Source organism: Muntiacus reevesi, chromosome 17 (genome assembly GCF_963930625.1).
Source record: "Muntiacus reevesi chromosome 17, mMunRee1.1, whole genome shotgun sequence".
In the NCBI taxonomy this organism is placed as follows: domain Eukaryota; kingdom Metazoa; phylum Chordata; class Mammalia; order Artiodactyla; family Cervidae; genus Muntiacus; species Muntiacus reevesi.
The window spans coordinates 1056612-1080203 of NC_089265.1; the positions used below are offsets into that span (position 1 = coordinate 1056612).

At 44.8% G+C, this 23592-nt stretch overlaps 1 protein-coding gene across 1 annotated transcript; it reads right to left on the reverse strand.

The window, feature by feature from the left end:
- Window positions 1-1100: 1100 nt before the first annotated feature.
- Window positions 1101-19604, reverse strand: CBR4 (carbonyl reductase 4). The gene is made up of 5 exons (XM_065908146.1): window positions 19292-19604; window positions 17443-17563; window positions 16686-16822; window positions 13898-14032; window positions 1101-3758 (listed from the first exon to the last, which is right to left on the reverse strand). Exons 1-5 carry the CDS (start codon window positions 19431-19433, stop codon window positions 3580-3582), a joined length of 714 nt encoding a protein of 237 aa, XP_065764218.1. The 5' UTR covers window positions 19434-19604; the 3' UTR covers window positions 1101-3579.
- Between the last annotated feature and the right edge of the window lie 3988 nt (window positions 19605-23592).

Below are 23592 nucleotides of genomic sequence, written 5' to 3' on the forward strand. Positions count from 1 at the left end.
GAATTTTAGAATAATCTTGCTTCATTCTAGATAACACAAGCATACGCATTAAATCATCCTCATGTAAATCATCACCCCCAAGATTATAACATACAATTTTCTCCTAGAAAGCAGTTTAAAATCCTCTTATAAACTGATTATGGGTGGGATGTTTCGAAAGAACAGCATGTATATTATCTATGGTGAAACAGATCACCAGCCCAGGTGGGATGCATGAGACAAGTGCTCGGGCCTGGTGCACTGGGAGGACCCAGGGGAGTTGGGTGGAGAGGGAGGTGGGAGGGGGGATCGGGATGGGGAATACGTGTAACTTGATGGCTGATTCATGTCACTGTATGACAAAACCCACTGAAATGTTGTGAAGTAATTAGCCTCCAACTAATAAAAAAAATTTAAAAAAAAAAAAGAAAAAAAACTGATTATGGGGAAAAAAAATAAGAGGCACAAATTTAAAAACCTTCCATGCAAAACTGTTAACCCTAGCTTTAACCATAAACCAGTTTCTAAAGAGCCCTTGATCCAGGCTGGACTGTTGGCACACAAGCACCAGATTACAGCTGCAGATAAGTTTTCTTGTTAAGAAGTCACTGAAGCTCTGGCACCTCTGCACGTGGCTGACAGCCGACACCCGGCTGCAGCCATCTGGCCCGGAGCACCCGGGGCCGAGGCTCACCGTGCCTTTTCACGGCCTCACTCCACCCTCCACCAGTCATGTCGGCGGGAGCAGTGGACAGTGTAAAAGGGCTCATTTCTCAACGTGTGAATACACACAACTGAATGTTAAATCCACCTGTAACTCACACCTCAGTGTCGTTATTTCAAGTGGTACCTGTTTCCTTCCTGACCGCCAGCCAAGGCGGCCTTGTGAGGAGCCAGAGGGGAGCCGGCCCGGGCAAGGCGCTGGCAAGGCGTGTCCTGTCTGCGGAGCTTGAAACCGCCGCCTGCTGCTTCCCCACCCGGTGTTCAGCAGGCGCCTGCCATGTCTACACTGAGCAGGCAGCCTGGCTGATAACAGAAACTTCTGACCTGTTACCTCCTGAATAGACTTCGCCAAGTAAAGACTATTTTGAAGATCAGTTTAAAAGAATTTTAAAGGAATCACAAATCTTGATTTAGAACACAGATTTGACTTTATTATTTTTATTTTTATCAGTCTGCATTTATGTCGTATATCCTATTCATACTTTTGTACCAACTTTCAATGTAAAATTAATCTGTTTACATAAAATCATGTTCAGCTCCAATAAAACTGTAAAGAGATTACTTTTTAAAATGCAATATTGAAAACATTTGAAACAATAAAAAACCAACATGAACCCAGTGGTAAGTAAAATTATCATGCTATTCTCACAAAAAAGATCAATGCAAAATAGGTATCATCTGATGTTTTCACACAATTTGCGTCATTTCTAATCTCAGACAAGTATTTTCATTCAAGACTAATGCTTTACCTGCTCCTTGTAAAGACACTGCACTCACTGTTACTGCATGGTTACTAGTGATTGTTCACAATTGTTATTCTTCTAAAATTTCACATAAGAATCATTATATTCATTAATGCAAAAATTCTTAATTTTTAAAATGTCATTATTTCTTATGCTGTTTTTAAGAAGCCAGCTAAATTGAGAGTTTTGAGGAATTAAAAAAAAAAAAACTGCAACCCAAGAAACACCAGTTCCACATCCTAAGCTGATGAGGTCTATGCAACTCACAGCTGGACCAGGTACTAAAACCAAGGGTTAACCACAGCGCCCCTGAGATTTCCACAGGACACATCAGCCACCCAGACTTGCTGTTTAGTCGCTCAGCTGCGTCCAGCTCCGGCCCCATGGACTGTACCCACCAGACTCCTCTGTCCAGTGTGGTCTGTTGTACCCAGCGGCTCACAGAGGCGCAGTGCCACTCAAAACCCAGACTCCACAGTCAGGTCTGTGTCTGACTGTCTTTCTCAGCCTGTGTGACAGCTGCCTATTCAGGGGACGGGCAAAGGGCTACACTGGCCAGCCCCAGCAGGCTCGTGAAGGCACCTGCCTGATGCCCTTCGAGTCCTCCTGCTTCGGTGCACCTGTCTTGGCCTGCCACGCTAACTCCTAGAGTATCTGGCCCAATGCAGCTGAGAGCGCCAGTGCCTAGGCAGGCTGATAACAAGTCAGGGGTCCCCGAGGAGAGAGAGGTCTGGGGTTCTCAAGCAGGAGGAAAGGACAAAGATTTTCCCTCTACATTCCTCAGTCTTAGTCACATAAGACATTTTTTCCTTAAGCCCAGAACTGATGGTTACACAACAAACAGCTCAGCTGAAACTCTGTTCCAAGGACGGTATAACAACAGTGCACCCTGCCTGAGGGCAGTCGCTCCTCCCGAAAGCCTCCTGCTGAGCCTGGCGTCTCAGAACGCACGCTATGGGGGTGGGACTGGTGGGGTCTCTCTGCTGTTAAATTCTGATCCCTTACCCTAAAATGAAATTGCGGGAGTGGGCCTGCTAAAATTTTCACAACCTTGAGGCATTCTTCTGACGCATTGTAATAATCAATTACAAAGTACATACCTCCCTTGCTAACACTAGTGAGGGGGCACTCTCCACCCACTTCGGAAGTCTGTGTCAGAAGCTTTCCCAGTCCCTTTCCACTTTAATAAAACTCTGCTACACAAAAGTTCTTGGGGGATCAACCCAGGTCCCTGGTCCCAAAGTTAAATCTTCTTCTTCGGAGATCACGGAGATCACGAATCCAACACTGTTCACCGTAAGCTATCACAACAAAGTATCTAACGACAATCAGATCACGTAATTTTTTCCACTTTTGTAACAAAATGCATAAATTAAGATAACATCTGTTTTCATTACTTGCAAAATGTCTAGACACTTGGCCCTCTGCATCCGGCTTCTACATCCATGGGTTCAGCCAACTATGGATAGAAAATATATTTTTTAAAGTTTTTAAATTTCTAAGTATGTTTTTGAAAGTTCTAAAAATCAACTATTTACATAGCATTTACACTGTATTTCAATTATTTACACAGCATTTACACTGTGCTAGGCATTATATGTAATCTAAGAATGATTTAGATTTGGGCTTCCCTGGTGCACAGTGGTAAGGAATCCACCTCCCAACGCAGGAGACTGAGGAGACAAGGGTTCGATCCCTGGGTCAGGAAGATCCCTTGGAAAAGGAAATGGCAACCCACTCCCAATATTCTTGCCGGGAAAATTCCATGGACAGAGGAGCATGGCCAGCTACAGTGTGAGGGGTTGCAGAGAGTCGGACACAACTAGGTGACGGAACAACAACAGAGATGATGTGCAGTATACAGAGGTTACGCACAGACACATGGACACTGTTCTGTAAGGGGCGGGAACATCTGAAGCCCCCAGGGCTGGAGGTAACCCTGTAAGGAGGGACTGCACACCAACGCTGCCCAGAAGACACGTGTCATTTGGAAAACGCAGCTGCTCTCACACTGTCTTTACAGACATACTTGTATGAAGACAGAAGCCAACATCGGCAGCATCAGCAGCTTTGATTAGCAAACAGAGGTGTAACACAGACTGCCCCTGACTCCAGCAACAGTGACAGGAGTCGGCTACATGGTGAGCTGCAGGCCGCCGTCCACCACCAGGACGTGCCCTGTCACATACGGAGACTCCAAAAGAAACACGACCGCCTGGGCCACATCAAGGGCGTCTCCAAACCTTCCCAGAGGGATATTCTTCTTTAAATGTTCTTCATTCAAGTCTTTCGTCATATCTGTGTGAATGAATCCTGAAAGAGAAATGTGTGCCTGTTTAGTCGAAAAGGTTAGACACTAAGAAACACTTGCTCAATTAAAAAAATTCCTGCTGGAAATTTAATTTGAGATCATTAATAAACCTTGTTTTAGGAAATAGAATTTTGCTAATAATCAAACATTCAAGTCCTTATTTTTTATTCAGTTTAATTCAATGAAGAGTTACTCAACACTAAAATATTTGACCACCAAATATTTGGTCCAACTCTTAGCACAAGGTAAGTGGATGGATACAAACGTGAATAAGAATTCAATTCCTCACTTCCATTCGTTGAATATTTTGGCCGCCTGATGCAAAGGGCTGACTCATTAGAAAAGACCCTGATGCTGGGAAAGATTGAGGGCGGGAGGAGAAGGGGACGGCAGAGGAGGAGATGGCTGGATGGCACAGGTACTGTCAGTGTTAGCAGCTAAACCAGAGATCAGAAACAACAGCGGAAGCGCCCGCTGAGGGGGCACAGCTTACATGGCTGCCCGCGCCCCCGTGAAACACATCGCCAGCTTCTACTTCAGGCAGTAAAGTGGCGCGGCGGTCACAGCAGCGCACACTTCTGTGGACAGATGGGAGGCGGGTGAGAGGCTGTGAAAGGCTGCGGCGACTGAGGGAAATGGGGACTCCTGAATGCTCACGGCTCCAGGGTTTCTTCTGGGACGATGAACATACGTGTTCTCCAGTGGGTCACAGTGATGATGGAACAAGTGTGTGACTGCACTCAACCCAGTACATCAGACACTCTAAATGGCGAATCACGCTATGTCAGTTACACTGCCACCAAGCCATTATTTAAAAAGTACAACAGTTCTACATGCAACAGCACGGAATCAACTCCAGCAGAGATTGCTCTATGAGGAAGGCAGTTCCATCAGCCTGTGTCCTCTTACACGTGCGTGCTGTGAATGACACGTGCTGCTGCCACAGGAGCAAACAGAGGCTGCTGCAGTCAGCGCCCCCACGGCGGAGCCCTGGGGGCCTCCGGGCAGACACGGGCGGGCTGCTGCCCACCGCCAGCCCTCAGCCCTGAGGACCCCGCCCCAACATGCGCCTGCAGGGGCTCAGGATGGGAGCCCGGACACTCCATCTCCATACGCAGAGAAGCACTAAGTTCCTCAATTTGAGGGGTCTGGTTTTCTCTAGTCAACAGTAATCTTGTGATGTTCTGACGACCTGGTTTTCGTCACAAAAACTCCCATGTATCTTGGCTCTTTGCACCAGTCCCTCAGAGCTGTCGCAGAGGCTGCCTCATGGACAGCACACACACACACACACACACACACACGTCAATGGCTTATATATGAGCCGCAGAGAAAACGACACACACACACTTCTAGCTTCTAAGTGAAACACGGAGAAAACCAGTTGCAGGGGCTGCCTCCGAGGACGGCAGTGCATGACCAGAGGACAACTCACTTTTCACTTTAAGCTTCTCTGTACTTCTGAATTTTGTACCATATGTCTGTGTTATCTATTGAAAACACACTTTTAAAAGTAATGTATCCAACAGATAGCTGCAATTTATCAAATATTCTGTTTCTCATGTTCAATAATAATCAGTAACATTTATCAACATGGGAAATTTACTGCTAATGTAATATCAAAATTAGCCACTAACTTATCTTTAAAAAGTTAAAAATTATTAGGAAGCAAATGATAGGCTAATTTATTAATTTGCTTGTTCTTTGTTTTTCCTATTATGATTTGCTTTTTAACTGATTTTTCCTTCATCGGCATCTCCATCTGAAGGTGACCAGGAAAACTAACATTAAAAATAAACATATTAAACAATCCAATCAAAAAGTGGAAAAAAGACCTCAACAGACACTTCTCCAAAGAAGAAATGCAGATGGCTATTAAACACATGAAAAGATGCTCAACATCACTCATTATCAGAGAAATGAAAACCAAAAACACAATGAGATACTACCTCACACCAGTTAGAATGATCATCATCAAAGTCTACAAACAATAAATGCTAGAGAACGTGTGGACAAAAGGGAACCCTCTTGCACTGCTGGTGGGAATATAAACTGATACAACCACTATGGAAGACGGTATGGAGATTCCTTAAAAAACTAGGAATAAAACCACCATATGACCCAGCATATACCCTGAGGAAACAAAAATTGAAAAAGACACATGTAACCCAATGTTCACTGCTGCACTATTTACCATAGCTAGAACATGGAAGCAGCCAAGATGTCTATCAACAGATGAATGGATAAAGAAGCTGTGGTTCATACACACAATGGAATATTACTCAGCCATAAAAAGGAACACATCTGAGTCAGTTCTGATGACTTAATGGATGAACCTAGAGCCTATTATTCAGAGTTAAGTAAGTCAGAAAGAGAAAGATAAATACCTTTTACTAACGCACACATACGGAATCTAGAAAGATGGTACTGAGGAATTTATTTTCAGGGCAGCAGTGGAGAAACAGACATAGAGAACAGACCTATGGGCACAGGGGGAGGGGAGGAGAGGGTGAGATGTATGGAGGGAGTGAAGTGGAAACTTACATCACCACATGTGAAATAGACAGCCAATGGGACTTTGATGTATGATTCAGGGAACTCAAACGGAGGCTCTGTATCAACCTAGAAGGGTGGGATGGGAGGGAGGTGGGAGGAAGGTTCAGGAGGGAGGGGACACATGTATACCTATGGGTGATCCATGCTGATGTTTGACAGAAAGCAACAAAAGTCTAAAAGCAATTATCCTTCAATTAAAAAATATAAAAATATTAATTCTGATGTTTCTCAGCTCTGTTCAAAGATCTGAAGAATGTGGTTGAAATCACTATCTAAAGCTGCGCTAATGAACAATCCACAGACTCAGTCAGACGCGGCCATTCCAGCGTGAACCTCACCGCTGGCGAATGAAGCACGCTCAGGCCAGGCTTACGGCACAGCCAGCGCCACATGCCACACTATAGCCCATGTAATACAATAAAGGTCACTCCACTCAATGTCCACATTTCTGGCAACAGGTTTTTTCTTTCCTGCAGTGTAAACTGCACTGGAAAATAGTATCTCTAGAAAGGCAATACAAGCACACTTCCCTGACACTCATAAAATTTCCCTTTGGACACAAACTGGATTCACACTGTTTAGTCTGTTTCCTTGACAACAATTGACTGACAAAATTAAGCATTCCTTCTCCAGCGTTTCCATAGCATCATGCGGGTACCTACTTTGCATTCATCACGTGGCAGTGTAATTATCTGTCTACACGCCTGTCTTTCCCACTGCACCTCATTCCCTGTGACACAAACACCTTATTCGTGTTTGTAATCTGGAACGCTGCCAGCCCTGGCACACGGGACACACTCGGGGAGTCTGTTGAATGAATTACTAGGAGTGAGGCTCACTTGCATCACGCTCAAACCATGCAGCTTGTAGCTCACTGTGACCGAGAGCTGACTCTTCATCACCCACACTCCTGCAATCCGAAAAGTGGGAAGCACATAAGAGACCCCCCAAACCACACATCATCTACTTTACACATTGAAGTCGGCTAACACCAACACCCAACCAGGCCGCACGAAGCACAGACACCTCACAGCGCTGTGACGACCACAAGGCCGCTCGGGATTACCTTTTAAACAAAGATGCACCTACATCGTGTCACTTCTCAAACGTTTATGGATTTGGAGCTAGTGTCTGACTAACACTCAACGGGGACGCAGGACACTCCTGACGGTGCCCTGGTCCCTGCCGGTCGACAGCTCTGGGCCACACTGGACAGAGTGGCCCAGGTCGCCCTCAGCCTCCTCGCGAACCCCCAGCGCACTGGCCACAGGGCCCTCAGCATGTGGGACAGAGGTCCCGTGCAGCCAGCAAGAGTAAGAAGGGCATTCATTGTCTTTGAAAGTGCAATAACCAAGCCTACCTTCACACCAGCTCACAAGTCATAACCAGATTTGAGTTTTAGCACCTTTTTATTAGTCTCAACTAATCCAGGCAATATTTATAAACTAGTAATTTGTCAAAAGGCAAATAACATAAAGGTAAAAGTTGTAAAATTGGAAGATCCAGACAGTTTAGAAAGACCATATTATGAAAAACACAAAGATACCTAAAGTTTGTATCACACAGAGGCCCCTTCACAGCTACAATCCCTGTTAAAATTGACTACTTCAGAGTCACTTTTCAAAAGAATTTCTCCCTCCTGAGTCTCTGTAAAGTATCTTTTTTCCTTCAAATTTTTCTCTGTGTTGAAATTCTAATGTGAATACAGGGTAGCTCTCTGAGGCACGATGACACCCAGGGAAAGGCATCTTCTCCATTTTGAAAACAAACATATGTGACCTGTGATATTAACACCTTCTTCTCTGTACAAACACTGGCTTTCTGGAGTACAGGCCAACCTCGTTTTAAGGGGCCTTGCAGATACTGCATTTTTGGTTTTTTTACAAGTTGCAGGTTTGTGGTAACTCTGGATCAAGCAAGTCTACCTGCCATTTTCCCAACGGCCTTTGCTCAGTTCATGACTCTGACTGTTCATTATACTGAACATTGTATTTCTGACTGTTCTTTATACTGTTATTTGTTGTGGTGTCTGTAATCAGTGACCTTTGATGTCAGCACTACAGCCTGACTTGCTGAAGGCTCAAATGATGGTTAACATTTTTTAGCAATAAAGTATTTTTTAGTTTCTTTTTAAATGGAGTGATAACTGCTTTACAATGCTGTGTTGGTTCCTGCCGCTCAACAGTGTGACTCAGCCACAGGTACAGACAGAAACCCTGCCTCGTGATCCTGCCTCCCACCCACCCCCATCTCAACTCCCGGTTGTCAGAGCAGTGGGCTGAGCGCTGCGTTATACGGAAACTCCCCATCAGCCATCTATTTTACGTACAGTAATACATGTCTCAAGGCTCCTCTCCCTGTTCATGCCCTGCTCCCCTCACATGCTCTGTGTCCACACGTCTATTCTCTGTGTGTATGTCTCTACTGCTGCCCTGTAAACAGGTTCATCAATAGCTTTCTTCTAGATTCCATATATATGTACTAATATACAATATTTGTTCTTCTCTTTCTGACTTACTTCACAGACTGTAGGTTCCTCCACCCCAGTTCAACTGAATCAAATCCATTCCTTTTTATGGCTAAGTAATATTCCATGTGTAATAGGACGGGGAGACCACTTTCTCCCCCACAAATTCATCAAAAAATCATTTGAATGCTGAGCAACTTCCACAAAACAACTTCTGAACACTGGTGTAGGATACCAGGTACCCAGAAAGGCGGCCCATTCTCTTCGAAAGGAAGAAGGAGAAAATATAGAAGACAAAAAGAGAGACAAAAGAGTTAGGGACAGAGACCTGTCCTGGGGAGGGAGTCGTGAAGGACGAGAAATTTCCACACAGTAGAAAACCCTCTCACAGATGGGTCTGTAGGGAGACCTGGAATCTCAGAGGCAACATAACTGGGAGAAAAAAAAAACCACCCACAGAATGCACACCTAACTGCAGAAAAGAGAGCAGCCCAGGAAAGGCTCTAACCTAACAACCTATCATGCAGCCTGGCCCTCACACAGAACAAAGGACTGAGCAATACCAAAGATTACCAAACACAGCCAGCCAGCCCCTCCCCGCCCGGAGGCAGAGAGGCAGGCTTGACAGCTGGAAGGCAAGGGGCTGCTACAGTCTCAGCCCCAGAGCATCTTCCACCAAACTGTGAGCAGGCTCCCAGCTGCTAACCACGTCCTCCTGAGATCCTGGATGGCTGACATCTGCCAGGAGGGTCACAGCCTGCTATCAGCTCTCCAGAGGAGACACACGGCGTACCCGGAAAGCTGAGCGGCCGGGACCAGGGAGGTGATTGAGACACACGGCCCACCTGGGATGGCACACTTGCCAAGCACCTGCTCGCCCAGCTGCCCAGACCTGGGAAGGGCACAAAATGCAGGCCCGACCCACAGAGGCTGAGCCAGAACTGCGTCTGAATGTCTCCTGTGGAGGTCCGGGTCAGCAGTGGCCTGCCCCAGGGGCTCTGGGTGCAGCAGACCTGGGTATGGCTTAAGCCCTGTTGGAGGACGTCGCCATTCACCCCACCACAGAGCCACCAGAACTTACACAGGGCTGGAAACAGACCTTTGGAGGGCACAAACAAAACCTTGTGCACCAAGGCCCAGGAGAAAGGAGCAGTGACCCAGACAGGCCTGTGAGTGTCCAGGAGTCTCCAGTGGAGGCGTGGGTCATAGCAAACACCCTTTTCCAACAACACAAGAGAAGACTGTACATATGGACATCAACACTAAAATCAGGTTGATTATATTCTCTGCAGCCAAAGATGGAGAAGCTCTATACAGTCAGCAAAAACAAGACTGGGAGCTGACTGTGGCTCAGACCAGGAACTCCTTATTGCCAAATTCACATTGAAATTGAGGAAAGCAGGGAAAACCACTACGCCATTCAGCAATGACCTACATCAAATCCCTTACGATTATACAGTGGAAGTGAGAAATAGATTCAAGGGATTAGATCTGATAGATACAGTGCCTGAAGAACTATGGATGGAGGTTCGATACATTGTACAGGAGAGGCAGGGACCAAGACTTTCCCCCAAAAAAAGAAATGGAAAAAGACAAAATGGTTGTCTAAGGCGCCCTTACAAATAGCTGAGAAAAGAAGAGAAGCTAAAGGCAAAAGATAAGAGGAAAGATATTCCCATCTGAATACACAGTCCCAAAGAACAGCAAGGAAAGATAAGAAAGCCTTCCTCAGTGATCAATGCAAAGAAACAGGAAAACAATAGAATGGGAGACTAGAGAGCTCTTCAAGAAAATCAGAGATACCAAGGCAACATTTTATGCAAAGATGGGCTCAATAAAGGACAGAAACGGTATGGACCTAACAGAAGCAGAAGATATTAAGAAGAGGTGGCAAGAATACACAGAAAGTGAAAGTGAAGTCTCTCAGTCATGTCCGACTCTTTGCGACCCCACGGACTGTTGCCTACCAGGCTCTTCGGACCATGAGATTTTCCAGCAAGAGTATTGGAGTGGGTTGCCATTTCTTCCTCCAGGGGATCTTCCCGAACCAGGGATTGAATCCAGGTCTCCCGCACTGCAGGCAGATGCTTTACTGTCTGAGCTACCAGGGAAGCCCTAAAGAATACTGGAGTGGGCTACCATGCCCTACGCCAGGGGATCTTCCCAACCCAGGAATCGAACCTAGGTTCCTGCATTATAGGCAGATGCTTTACTCTCTGAGCCACCAGGGAAGTCAGAATACACAGAAGAACTATACAAAAAAGATCTTCACGACCTAGATAACCAGGATGGTATGATCACTCACCTAGAGCCAGACATCCTGGAATGTGAAGTCAAGTGGGCCTTAGGAAGCATCGCTATGAACAAAGCTAGCAGAAGTAATGGAATTCCAGTTGAGCTATTTCAAATCCTAAAAGATGATGCTGTGAAAATGCTGCACTCAATATGGCAGCATATCTAGAAAACTCAACAATGGCCACAGGATTGGAAAAGGTCAGTCTTCATTCCAATACCAAAGAAAGGCAATGCCAAAGAATGTTCAAACTACCACATAATTAAACTCATCTCACACGCTAGTAAAGTAATGCTCAAAATTCTCCAAGCTAGGCTTCAAACAGTACGTGAACTGCGAACTTCCAGATGTTCAAGCTGGATTTAGAAAAGGCAGAGGAACCAGAGATCAAACTGCCAACATCCACTGGATCATCGAAAAAGCAAGAAAGTTCCAGAAAAAACATCTACTTCTGCTTTATTGACTATGCCAAAGCCTTTGACTGTGTGGATCACAACAAAGTGTGGAAAATTCTTAAAGAGATAGGAATACCTGACCACCTGACCTGCCTCCTGAGAAATCTGTATGCAGGTCAAGAAGCAACAGTAAGAACCGGACATGAAACAAAAGACTGGTTCCAAATCAGGAAAGGAGTACGTCAAGGCTGTATACTGTCACCCTGCTTATGTAACTTATATGCAGAGTACATCATACAAAATGCTGGGCTGGATGAAGCATAAGCTGGAATCAAGATTGCCAGGAGAAATATCAGTAACCTCAGATAAGCCGATGACACCACCCTTATGGCAGAAAGCAAAGAAATAAAGAGCCTCCTGATGAAAATGAAAGAGGAGAGTGAAAAATCTGCCTTAAAACTCAACATGCAGAAAACTAAGAACATGGCATCCTGCCCCATCACTTCATGGCAAATAGATGGGGAAACAATGGAAACAGTGACAGACTTTATTTTCTTGGGCTCCAAAATCACTGCAGATGGTGATTGTAGCCATGAAATTAAAAACACTTACTCCTTGGAAGGAAAGTTACGACCAACCTAGACAACATATTAAAAAACAGAGACATTACTTTACCAACAAAGGTCCGTCTAGTCAAAGCTATAGTTTTTCCAGTAGTCATGTACGTATGTGAGAGCTGGACTATAAAGAAAGCTGAGTGCCAAAGAATTGATGCTTTTGAACTATAGTGCTGGAGAAGACTCAAGAGTCCCTTGGACAGTAAGGAGATCCAACCAGTCCCATCTTAAAGGAAATCAGTCCTGAATATTTACTGGAAGGACTGATGCTGAAGCTGAAACTCCAATACTTTGGCCACCTGATGCAAAAAAACAATTCACTGGAAAAGACCCTGATGCTGGAAAAGACTGAAGGTGGGAGGAGGAAATGGTTGGATGGCATCACCGATGTGATGGACATGAGTTTAAGTAGGCTCCGGGAGTTGGTGATGGACAGGGAAGCCCGGCGTGCTGCAGTTCATGGGGTCACAAAGAGTCGGACACGACTGAACTGATATGTACCTCAGCTTCTTTATCCATTCAGCTGTTGATTGACATCTAGGCTGCTTCCATGTCCTAGCTACTGTAAATAGTGCTACAGGTAATGCTGGGCTACATGTGTCTTATTGAGCAATGTGGTGCATATTTTCACGTATCTATTGCTCATCTGGATGTCTTCTTTGCAGAAATGTCTGTTTAGGTCTTCTACCCATTTTCTGATGGGGTTGTCTGTTTTTCCCATATTGAGCTGCATGAGCTGCTTATATATTTTAGAGATTAATTCTTTGTCAGTTGTTTGTTTGCAATTATTTTCTCCCATTCTGAGGGCTGCCTTTCCATCTTATTTGTATTGTCTTTTTTGTGCAAAAGCTTTTAAGCTTAATTAGGTCCCATCTGCTTTTTTTTTAATTTCCATTACTTTAGGAGATGGGTCAAAGAGGATCTTATGGTATTTTTAAATTAAGGTATGAACACTGGTTTTCTAGATACAGTGTTACTGCACATTTAATAGACTACAGTATAGTATAAACGTAATTTCTATATGCACTGGGAAACAAAGTTTGCTGATTGCTTTACTGTGATTCGCACTCTCCTGCGGTATCTGGAACCAAACCCGCAGTCTCTGAGGTTATCAGTAGGTCAGTTACTGCAGCCAATGATGCCATGGAATGTACAAAGGACATCACCAAGGCAGCCTTGTTGGATTGCCTCCTCTGATTCGTGCTGTTATGAAAAGCACATCATACGACAGTGCTCTTCAGATATTTTAAGTATACAGATGTGTTACTTCTTTAATCTAGATGCAGGGACTATATTAGGTAATGGATGCATTGTTTGAAAAGTTATGCTTTGACAAACTGACAATGTCTAAATTAGCAAACACTGTATCCCAGTGAGTAGCAAATCGGTAACACATCCCCAAAGAGGACAAAGACAATTAAAATGCAAACAGTTCTGCAGAGGGACACAACTTCGGCCCACTCAACTGCAGTATATACGTCACCAACACGCCTCACCCCACTTACTTGACATTCGTACATTCAGTTCTTGAGAGTTCCAAGTTATACCTGACTTTTAAATGGGGAGTTTCTCTTGTGTCCAGCACGGATGCAGCGTGCCTGGCATGAGTCTCGGCCCCCAGCTCCATCAGACAGAGTTCAAATCCCACCACCACCCTGCTCCATGTCCCCTGTGGGTTCCCTGCTCCTGTCCCCAGACCTCTGAGAGTGCTTGGTGACGATGGCATACTTACCGACACAAGACCAGCCTTTGCTATTATTTTATAAAACCACAGATTCACATAAATTAAAAGAAAAAAGAAGTTTCCACTGACCTGGTGCAACTACATTCACTCTAATTTTCTTTTTTGCTACTTCTTTGGCAAGAGCACGTGAAAATCCGACTAATCCTCCTTTACTGGCACTGTATACAGACTGGCCAGAATTGCCTTTTAGACCAACAACACTTCCTAGAAAAAGAAATGAGAGCAAATTCAAACCACATTCATAGGGTTATTATTCTGCACATTCAGATAGTCTATAGTAAACAAACAAGGTACACACCCTTACCTTGTTCTTTGCTAAAATGAGGAATTCTAACCATTGTCATTTGAGTAGCAAGACTTAGAGTCTGAGTCTGCTCAGAAACAGGAGCCAAAGAAAACTCCCGTAGAACCCGGAGGACTAGGCGGTGGCTGAGAACTGATCCACTAAGTCACAGGAACCCACGCTCATCTCTGAGGAGGGGAAGCATGATAAAAAGTCTACAGAGTTTATAGAGGCTTCCAGGAGGAAGAGGTTAAAACCAGAACCGACAAGCCAGGTAAAGACTGATTTTATGACCTATAACACAGGCACAAAGTTTTTATTTCCAGCTAAAAAACAGTTCATTCGAAGAAAAATTTTACTAAATTTCAACTACTGTTGATTAAATTAGCAAAGCTTCTATTGTAAACTTCTTGTAAAATTGCAATTTAGTTACCTTCAGATATGTATCAACTTGTACTGCCTAATATAAAGATTCTTGGGTGGCTCAATTATATGAATATGAAAGAATAATTTATAACCCAAGTATCAACTGTATGCAAATAAATTCTTGCAGAACAGAAATTGGGGAAGTCATTTTCTGCATCAATGACCTGTATATGTAATGTAGGGTAAAGAGTTAGAGAAGGCGAGGTTTGGGAAAAGAATGAGACTAGCACTGTACAGGAACAGATCACCTTTAATGAGGCAGAAGGGGCAGCAGTGAGATTAGCGAGTGGATGCACTAACCCAAGAAAACAGTAAGCATATAGAGGCATGTATGTGGAAAGCTACTGTCTTAAGGGGGCCTGTTCTTCTCCAAGGTTGTTCGGAGGAGTTATCTCTTAAACGGCTGGGGCAAGGATTTCTGGAGATCAGCCAGAGGCTGGACTGGGTGGGAGCTGGGCATAATCAGCCTTAAAGTCCATTTTTTAATTTGGGTGAGAGAGTTCTTTGTTTTGCATAGAATGGTGGGGAGGACCTGGAGGGGAGTTTTAACTCCAGGCTATTTTGAGCCGTGTAACTTAACTTCATGTAATATAAAAAGTAATCAAGAACTTCATAAAATTTTTGAGAAAGTAATTTAATTTTAGAAAATAAAAACACTCCACATACTTCTTATGATCAGCAAGTCCAAGGATAAAATATTTATCCACATTAGGTATTACATGTCAGTTAAAGACAAAGGAAGAGAAAGGATGAGTACAGAGAGAGTGAGAAAAGTCACTGATCAGACAGAGGAAATGCAGCTGGATAGAGAAAGGGATTTGGGGGAGGAAGAGCAACAAGGAGAAACACAAAAGGAAAAATACAGACTTGGAGGCAAGGCTGAGCAGGAGGCTTGAGCAGCCGAGGTTCCACCACACAGCTGTTCCTCTGCAAAGCAGTAACTTTTGAAATACCAACGTCTTTCCAGAAATTTACAGTAACCTCTTTGGTCATAAGAGTCTCCTAAATTATTTTCAATAGTCTATTTTATTGACTTACAGCACAAGTCTAAAAGTCTGCATGTAAGCAAAAGACTGATATGAGATTTTGTTTTATGTATGTCTAAAAAGGGCATGTTTTAGACTTGAACAAATACACCCTCCTTTCCCAGGATGTGGTAGTATACCAGCTTACAAGAAGCCATATCATTATCTGGCTATGTCAGAAGGCAAAAGTCAACTTAGTTACGAATCTTTTAGAAGAAATCGACCTCTCACATTTTTAAGGGTACATGCCCAAAATGTTCTAATTGTTACTAGCACAATATTCTTTCCTTTGGTCAATATCAAAAAGGAAGCACTCTGTATTCTGGCTTGGAAAGACAGTTCCTGTATTAGAGTAGGGTCACCTACTCGAAGAGCAGCATCCCTTTTTTGTGGCCTATAAGGTATCACGGCTTAAATGGGAGATGGCAGGCATGCTGCTAGTCTCAAACCACCACACTGAAACGAAATTTCAAGTCACTCTGCATTTTAAAGTCTACAGGCACATACTCTACTCTGCCCTGTAGGGCAGGTGACCTGAAGCCCAGGAATTACATAACATCCATTCTAAACACTGAAAAGGTTATTCTCTTAAAGGTTATTCTCTTAAGAAAACCTCCCAGACCTCTGTGCTGGATTTACTAGTGACACACGCAGTCACTGCAGAAGTCATTTTTTAGCCCTCACCAACTACAAGTTTTTCATTCCTTGATCACATTTTGAAAATTTGGTTTCATGTAAGAATCAGGATGTCCAATTTCTCTTAAATATGCAAAATATCGGGTCACACTGAACCATATTTGTGCACAGCAACAACCTGCTGGATCGGGGCTATTCCACACAGCCTCTGGACACCAAAGCTGGGTGCCTGAGGTCATGTGTCTCCCAGCGTGAGCTGTCACTGCCCCAGTGCCCGGTGGTGTCACTCCATAACACCTGCTTGACCGCTAGAAGGATGTGGATTGGTGATTCCTGCTTCACCTATTAATCAGTTAATAAAATCCTTTTTCCATGGATAACAAAGACACATTCTGTCCAAGTTTCACAGGTAAATAAACTGCAAATCAGTTGACTAAATTTCTGTGGTGCCATAGATAATACCACACACGCAGAGGTGAAGACTCACCCACATTCACAATGGACCCGCTCTGCTGTTTAATCATCGTCCTCACGGCAGCTCTACAGGTCAGCATGGAGCCCAGGAGGTTAGTGTGGAGCTGAGACAGCATCTCTTCAGCATTTGTCCTTACTAACAGGTTATCCCTACCAAAAAGCAGAATCAAACCAAAACAATCCCATGTGATTTAAAAATGGGGCAAGACAAATTAAAATCAACAAATAGATAACATTATTTTTCCAGAAGTAGAATATAAGAAGAGCTTTGCCTCTGAGTTAGAACACCTGGACAGCCCATTTTAAACTTGATCTGCAAGGAAACATAAATAGTCACGACAGTGGTCACCTAAAAGGAAGTACTAACTGGGAAGAAAACAAGAGAGTCTTCTGGATTTCTGGTAAAGTTCTTCAGCTCAATATGAGTGTTGATTACAATGGTAAAACTAAACTGTACCCCTAATATGTACACTTTCCAGGCATCATATTATACCTGTACTACACACACATATAACTATTCCAATAGCACACATTTAGTTTAAAGGGGTTTTTTCCCTGTAATAACACTTTGACACACAAAAAACTAAATGAAACCCTTATTATAATCTCAATATAAAACAATGAAAAGAGCGTGCAGCTTGCAGACCAAATTTTAAAATACATACCTTTGCTTCCAATTAGAAGTAAAACAATTTAATATACTAACTCATATTAATCAAAAGAAAATTAGGAGGAAAAAAATTAGAAATGTACTTAAATTTGTGACCAACCTGTTAATTCCAGCTGCATTTACCAAAAAATTAACGCGACCTAAGTTTTTCTCTATCTCTTCAAATGTATTTTGAACATCATGTTCCTTGGCAACATCACAGCTCAATGCCAGATGATCTCCTACACAACAAAATTAAAGTTACAAATAAAGTATACCTTGTTTGTAAACATGATTCAGTACACATTCATCAAACAACTACGATGAGCTAGTGTAGTAGTGTCAATCATTCAGTCATGCCCCACTCAGTAGGGTCTGACTCTTTGCAACCTTTCAGGCTATAGCCCACCAGGTTCCTCTGTCCATGGAATTCTCCAGGCAAAAATATTGGCGGGGGTAGCCATTCCCTTCTCCAGGTGATCTTCCCAACCCAAGGATCCAACCCGTGTCTTCCTGCATTGCAGACGGATTCTTCACCATCTGAGCCACCATGGAAGCCTTACATCTGTTCTATCCAGAACTTGAGATAAAGGACGATTAAGTTCCAGATTCCTGATCTCATGGAGTTCAGTCTAAGAAACTGGATGGAGGAAGGTGGGGAACAAGCAGGAGCAAATTATGCAACCTTAAAACACTTTTTTAATCAACAAAAGTGCGGGAGCACCTTTCTCATGTTCATAACACTTTGTATGAGTCACCTACCAATATTTACAGTTTTGACACTGACCCTATGCCACTTAATTCAGCAGTTTTCTCAGTTTTATATTCCTTTTTTGGAAACTTGATACATTCCCAGTGGCTTAGTGGTAAAGAATCTGCCTGCAATACAGGAGGCACAAGAGACAAGAGTTCAATCCCAGGGCTGGGAAGACCCCCTGGAGAAGGAAACGGCATCCCATTCCAGTATTCTTGCCTGGAAAATTCCATGGACAGAGGAGCCTGGCGGGGCTACTGTCGGTGGGGTTGCAAAGAGTGGGACACGACTGAACACGCTTGCATACATAAGCTTAATGTTTAATTCAGTTACATTCTTGTCGAACTGGTTTCCTGGCTTTGAAATAAACACTACCGTTTTTTCTGTTTAAACTATAGCACAATCTTATATAGCTAGTATTATAGCGTGACTATTAGAAGGGATGAAACAAAGCAAGAAGCCATTTTTTAAAATGTTGAAAGCACAAAATCATGAAAAAAAAAAAATTTACTAAAAACTGTTACCTGGTTTTTAAAGTCCACTTTCTGCGAATGTTTAAATACAAAAAAAAAAAAAAAAATTCAACTTCAAAGAAAGCAATCTTTATCAACATTATACCACTTAACACTGCCATTTTTTTTTTAAAAAAAAGGAAAGGTAAACAATTCTTTGTCTTCTGGCTAACCTTGCGTGGTACATTAACACTAAAATTACCTTCTTAAAGCTCTGGAGGCCTATGTGAAGTCGGGGTGACGTTGCGTAAAGGTGCCCCGACAGTGAACAAGGTGCCTCTGAGCCCAGCCCTCCTAACTCTTAGCTGCGAGCTCGAACCTTCACAGCACCCCGTCTCACTACCAGCCAGAGACTGAAATTCGCAAACCAACTGCGAATCCATTTCTAATAGACAGGAGAAAACGGGACTTAAGCGGAATCTGGCGGAACAATCTCACTGTCCCTTGGTGAAGGTCATCAAGGCATACAGTGCTTCAACGCTGCGGACGCCAGGAAAAGAGCCCACCCACAACCCGGATGCCCAAGGCGGCACTGCCTGCACATGCGCACACGCCCGAGGCGCGGGCCTCCTCGCGAGACCCAAGCACGCCTGCGCCGCCCCTCAGCACGGCGGGTCTGCCGCCTGCGGGCGGAGGGCGCACAAGACGGCTTCTCAGACCCACACCGGCCGCGCAGAGGGGGTGCGACCCCGGTCGGTACCCACCGCCCAGGTCCCCGGCCGCGGCTCTGGCCCCCTCCAGATTCCGGGCGACGATGGCCAGTCGATAGCCTCTCTGGGCCATCAAGCGGGCCACCGCCCTGCCGATGCCCCGGGAGCCTCCGAACACGGCGCACACCTTGTCCATCTGGGACGCGGAGCCGCAGGCCCAGGGGAAGAGGCTACAAGAGACGGCCCTTCCCAACGGCCTCGCAAATTTACACAGCGCGGCACCCTCAAACTGAATCGCGGGCCCACAGCTCCCGCCGCCGGATTGGAACCGGTGCGGGCCCAGAAACTCAGAGCGCCGCAACCGCCAGTCACGTTGGCACGTCGACGTCAGCGCGCACGTGCTCCGGGCGGCGCGCCCCCGGCGGATGCCAACGTGGGCCGGCGGGACAGTACAAGGGCCGCGCTGCACGCTGGGACTTGTAGTCTTGGTGCAGGCGGAAGGGCGTGGGCTGGTGCTGGGAGAGAAGGGTTCCAGGCTCCGGGGGCTGCCCGGTAGGAAGTGGGTCTTGGGCATCGGGGTTGCTAACACACTGGATTCTGGATGTTGTGGGTTAAATCAAGGCCGTGACAGGCAGGGACTCGGGCATGAGGACCTCGGATATGTGCTCCAGGTTGTGTTTGGCTGAGACCCAAAGGAGTGGCACGTGGGTCAGACTCCCATGGGACCCCAGTCCTCCTGTTGTGGAATTTGATTCCTGTGCCTGCCTGCATACCCTGCATTGCATGCAGATTCTTTACCCTCTGAGCCACCAGGGAAGCCCATCAAACCAAAATTTTGGAGTTTGGAGTAAAATACGTTCTATTGCAAGACTCTAACAGGGAAGAACAAATCTGACCCCATATTGGGTCAGTTGTTTTACTATAACCTTTGCAGTCTATGGTTTTTGCTTTGGGTTAGGAATGTTGTCTATAGCCTAAAATATACAGGCGAGCCCATAATCAAGTCCCTGCCCTTTTAAAAGTTAACACTTTTCCCACCAAATAGAGATTTTTTTTTAAAAAAAGTTGTAAAACAGAATAACATTTGTCTTGTAGCTTTATAGGATCTTTGTGACCTGACGTACTTGGACATCTGTGAGAACATGGAATTCTTGTGTCAGGTCTGCAAAACCAGCCATACCTTTAAAAATGGCCTTTGAAAATGCTTTGCTGAAACCCTTCGGTGAGTTTGGGGGTTCCTTGGATACAAGGCACCAGTCTCCTTGCCTAGCCCTTCAGTAAAACTTTCTCTGCTCCAAACTGTCTGCTGTTGGTATCATTGGCCACACTGTGCATTTAGCACAGGAACATGCATTCGGTAACAGTTTTGGCAAAGGTGTTTTTATGGGCAAAATTTCCTAGGAGGTTTGCATAGTGTGTGGAGCTTCCAGGCAGCTCAGTAAAGAGTCCACCTGCCAGTGCAGGAGCCAAAGGATACACAGGTTCACCCTGAATCGGGAAGATCCCCTGGAGAAGGAAATGGCTACCCACTCCAGTATCCGTGCCTGGAGAATCCCATGGGCAGAGGACCCTGGCAGGCTACAGTCCAGGAGGTCACAAAGAGTCAGACACAACTGAATGACGAATAACACAGGCCGCAGAGTGCCTAACCCTCCTCTGACTGGTTGGTGGTGAGGTGACAGAGTGGTGCTCTAGGTATCTCCAATGTCAGCCTCTGGTTCCAAACACTCTGGGGTCCTCTTGCTTGCACTCAGCCGGAAGTCACCACCTCTAACTGGGTGGGGCTTTAGTTCCTGCAGAACAACTCAGACACATGTATCGTGTTGTTATGCATGTCCTCTGAGCAGGAACCAGGACCCGGCCCCATCTCATGCTATTGCTTCTTTCTGCTTCCCCATCCCGTAATGAGTAACTGTTTGAATCTGCCCTTTGGAACTCAGGAAAGGTCTAGGATGCTGAAAGCCTCCTTCCTACCAGCAAGAAATCGGTGACACAGAAGCTTTTATACCTGGAGGGCCCGCAGGGTCCTGCTCAGTCTCATCTCCCGCCTGTCCCTTAATTCTTCATCTTGAGGAGAACAGGCGTTGGACAAGAAAAGGACTCACATTTTGGAGAGAGAGGTTCATCAAAAACTGGGCAGATGAACTCAGTTTTAGGTGGACTTGGTTTCACTCCCCAGAAGGAGTGAGCACTGTGGGGGGCACACCCCAGACCTCCCTGTGGAAGGTCTGGGACTGTGGAAGGAGTGGGACTCAAGGGTCAGAGCCCATCCTACCTGCCCCTCCCCAACCCAGGCCCCCGTTCTCCTCAGAGGGTGTTGTTGCAGAGCCAAGTGTGTCCAGTCAGAAACACACAGGAGGAGCTCAAGAAGTTACCCAAGTGAATGGTCTCCCAGATCCAAAACATGAGCCTCAAGCATCCTTATAGTTTCCTGCAATTCTGAAGAGGATACGCTCAGTGTTCCCCAGGTTAATAAGGTGAAAGCTAAGTTTCATTACCATTCATTACCATTATGCTTGCTATAGTATCATATGAGATGTTTCAGAAAAGTAAGCCATGGTCCCCACTGGTAAAAAGTAGATCAGGTGGGGCAACAGGACAATTCCACATGAAACACTAGTGAGCAACCACAATCATGACCTGCGGAAGTATCTTAACAGGAGAACTCAGAGAAAAGGGAGGTCAATGAAGAAGAAGATATGCATGGAGAAGCTAGGTTACAGGACTGGATGCAGATGAAAGAAGGAAGGGGAAGAATCAAATAAAACAGAGCTAAGCAAACAGCATCATTTTTGTCCCACCTCACCAACAAAGGTCCCTCTAGTCATGGCTATGGTTTTTCCAGTGGTCATGTATGGATGTGAGAGTTGGACTGTGAAGAAAGCTGAGCACCAAAGAATTTATGCTTTTGAACTGTGGTGTTGGAGAAGACTCTTGAGAGTCCCTTGAACTGCAAGGAGATCCAACCAGTCCATTCTAAAGGAGATCAGTCCTGGGTGTTCATTGGAAGCACTGATGCTGAAGCTGAAACTCCAATACTTTGGCCATCTCATGCGAAGAGTTGACTCATTGGAAAAGACTCTGATGCTGGGAGGGGTTGGGGGCAGGAGGAGAAGGGGCCGACAGAGGATGAGATGGCTGGATGGCATCACCAACTCGATGGACATGAGTTTGGGTAAACTCCAGGAGTTTAAGATGGACAGGGAGGCCTGGCGTGCTGAGATTTATGGGGTCGCAAAGAGTCAGACAAAGCTGAGCGACTGAACTGATCTGAACTGAGCCCCAAGAGGGATGTGAAGTGGTCTGCAAAAATACACAGTAAAACTTCACACCCTTTAGGATGGCTACTATAAGAACAACAAGCATTGGAGAGGATGTAGGGAAACTGAAACACTTGTGCTCTGCTGATGGGAAGGTAAACTGGTACAGTTGCTCCGGAAAATGGAACGGTAATTCCTCAAAACAAAAGATAGTCTTTCCACATAATTCAGCAACTCCACCTTTGAGTAGATGCTGAAAAGAATTGAAAGCAAGGTCTCGAAGCAACATTTGTAACCCCATGTTCATAACAGCATTACTAAAATGTAAAAGCAACCCAAGTGACCAATGATAGATGATGGATAAGCATATGTAGCACGCGCATGCACGCGCACGCACACACACACACACACACTCACACTCTGTAGTATATTACTCAGTCTGAAAAAGGAATTCGGCAATATGCTACAACTTGGTTAAACCTTAAGGGCTTCCCTGATAGCTCAGTTGGTAAAGAATCTGCCCACAATGCGGGAAACCCCAGTTTGATTCCTGGGTCAGTAAGATCCACTGGAGAAAGGATAGGCTACCCACTCCAGTATTCGGGCCTGGAGAATTCCATGGATTAGTCTGTGGGGTCTCAAAGAGTCAGACACCACTGAGCGACTTTCACTTTCACTTTTGGTTGAACCTTAAGGACATCACGCTAAACTACATAAGCCAGTCACAAAACAACAAATACTGTATGATTCTACCTGTATAGGAGGTACTGAGAGAAGTCAGTATGGTATAGACAGGAAGTAGGATGGCAATCGCCAGAGACTGGGCAGGAGGACGAAAGAAGAGTTGGTTAGCGGGTATGATGTTTCAGTTCTGCAATAGGAAAAGAGTTCAGGAGAGGTGTAATGGTAATGTCTGTGATCATAATACCACTAATCTGTACACTTACAAGTGGTTGAGAAAGTAAATTAAATTCTATGTGTATTTTACCACAATTTTTAAAATTGGGGAAGAAAACAACTCCAGCAATAGCAATATTAACATTGACAAGAACACTGGATGCAGGTTAAAGTTTCTTTTTTTTTTTTTTTTTTTTA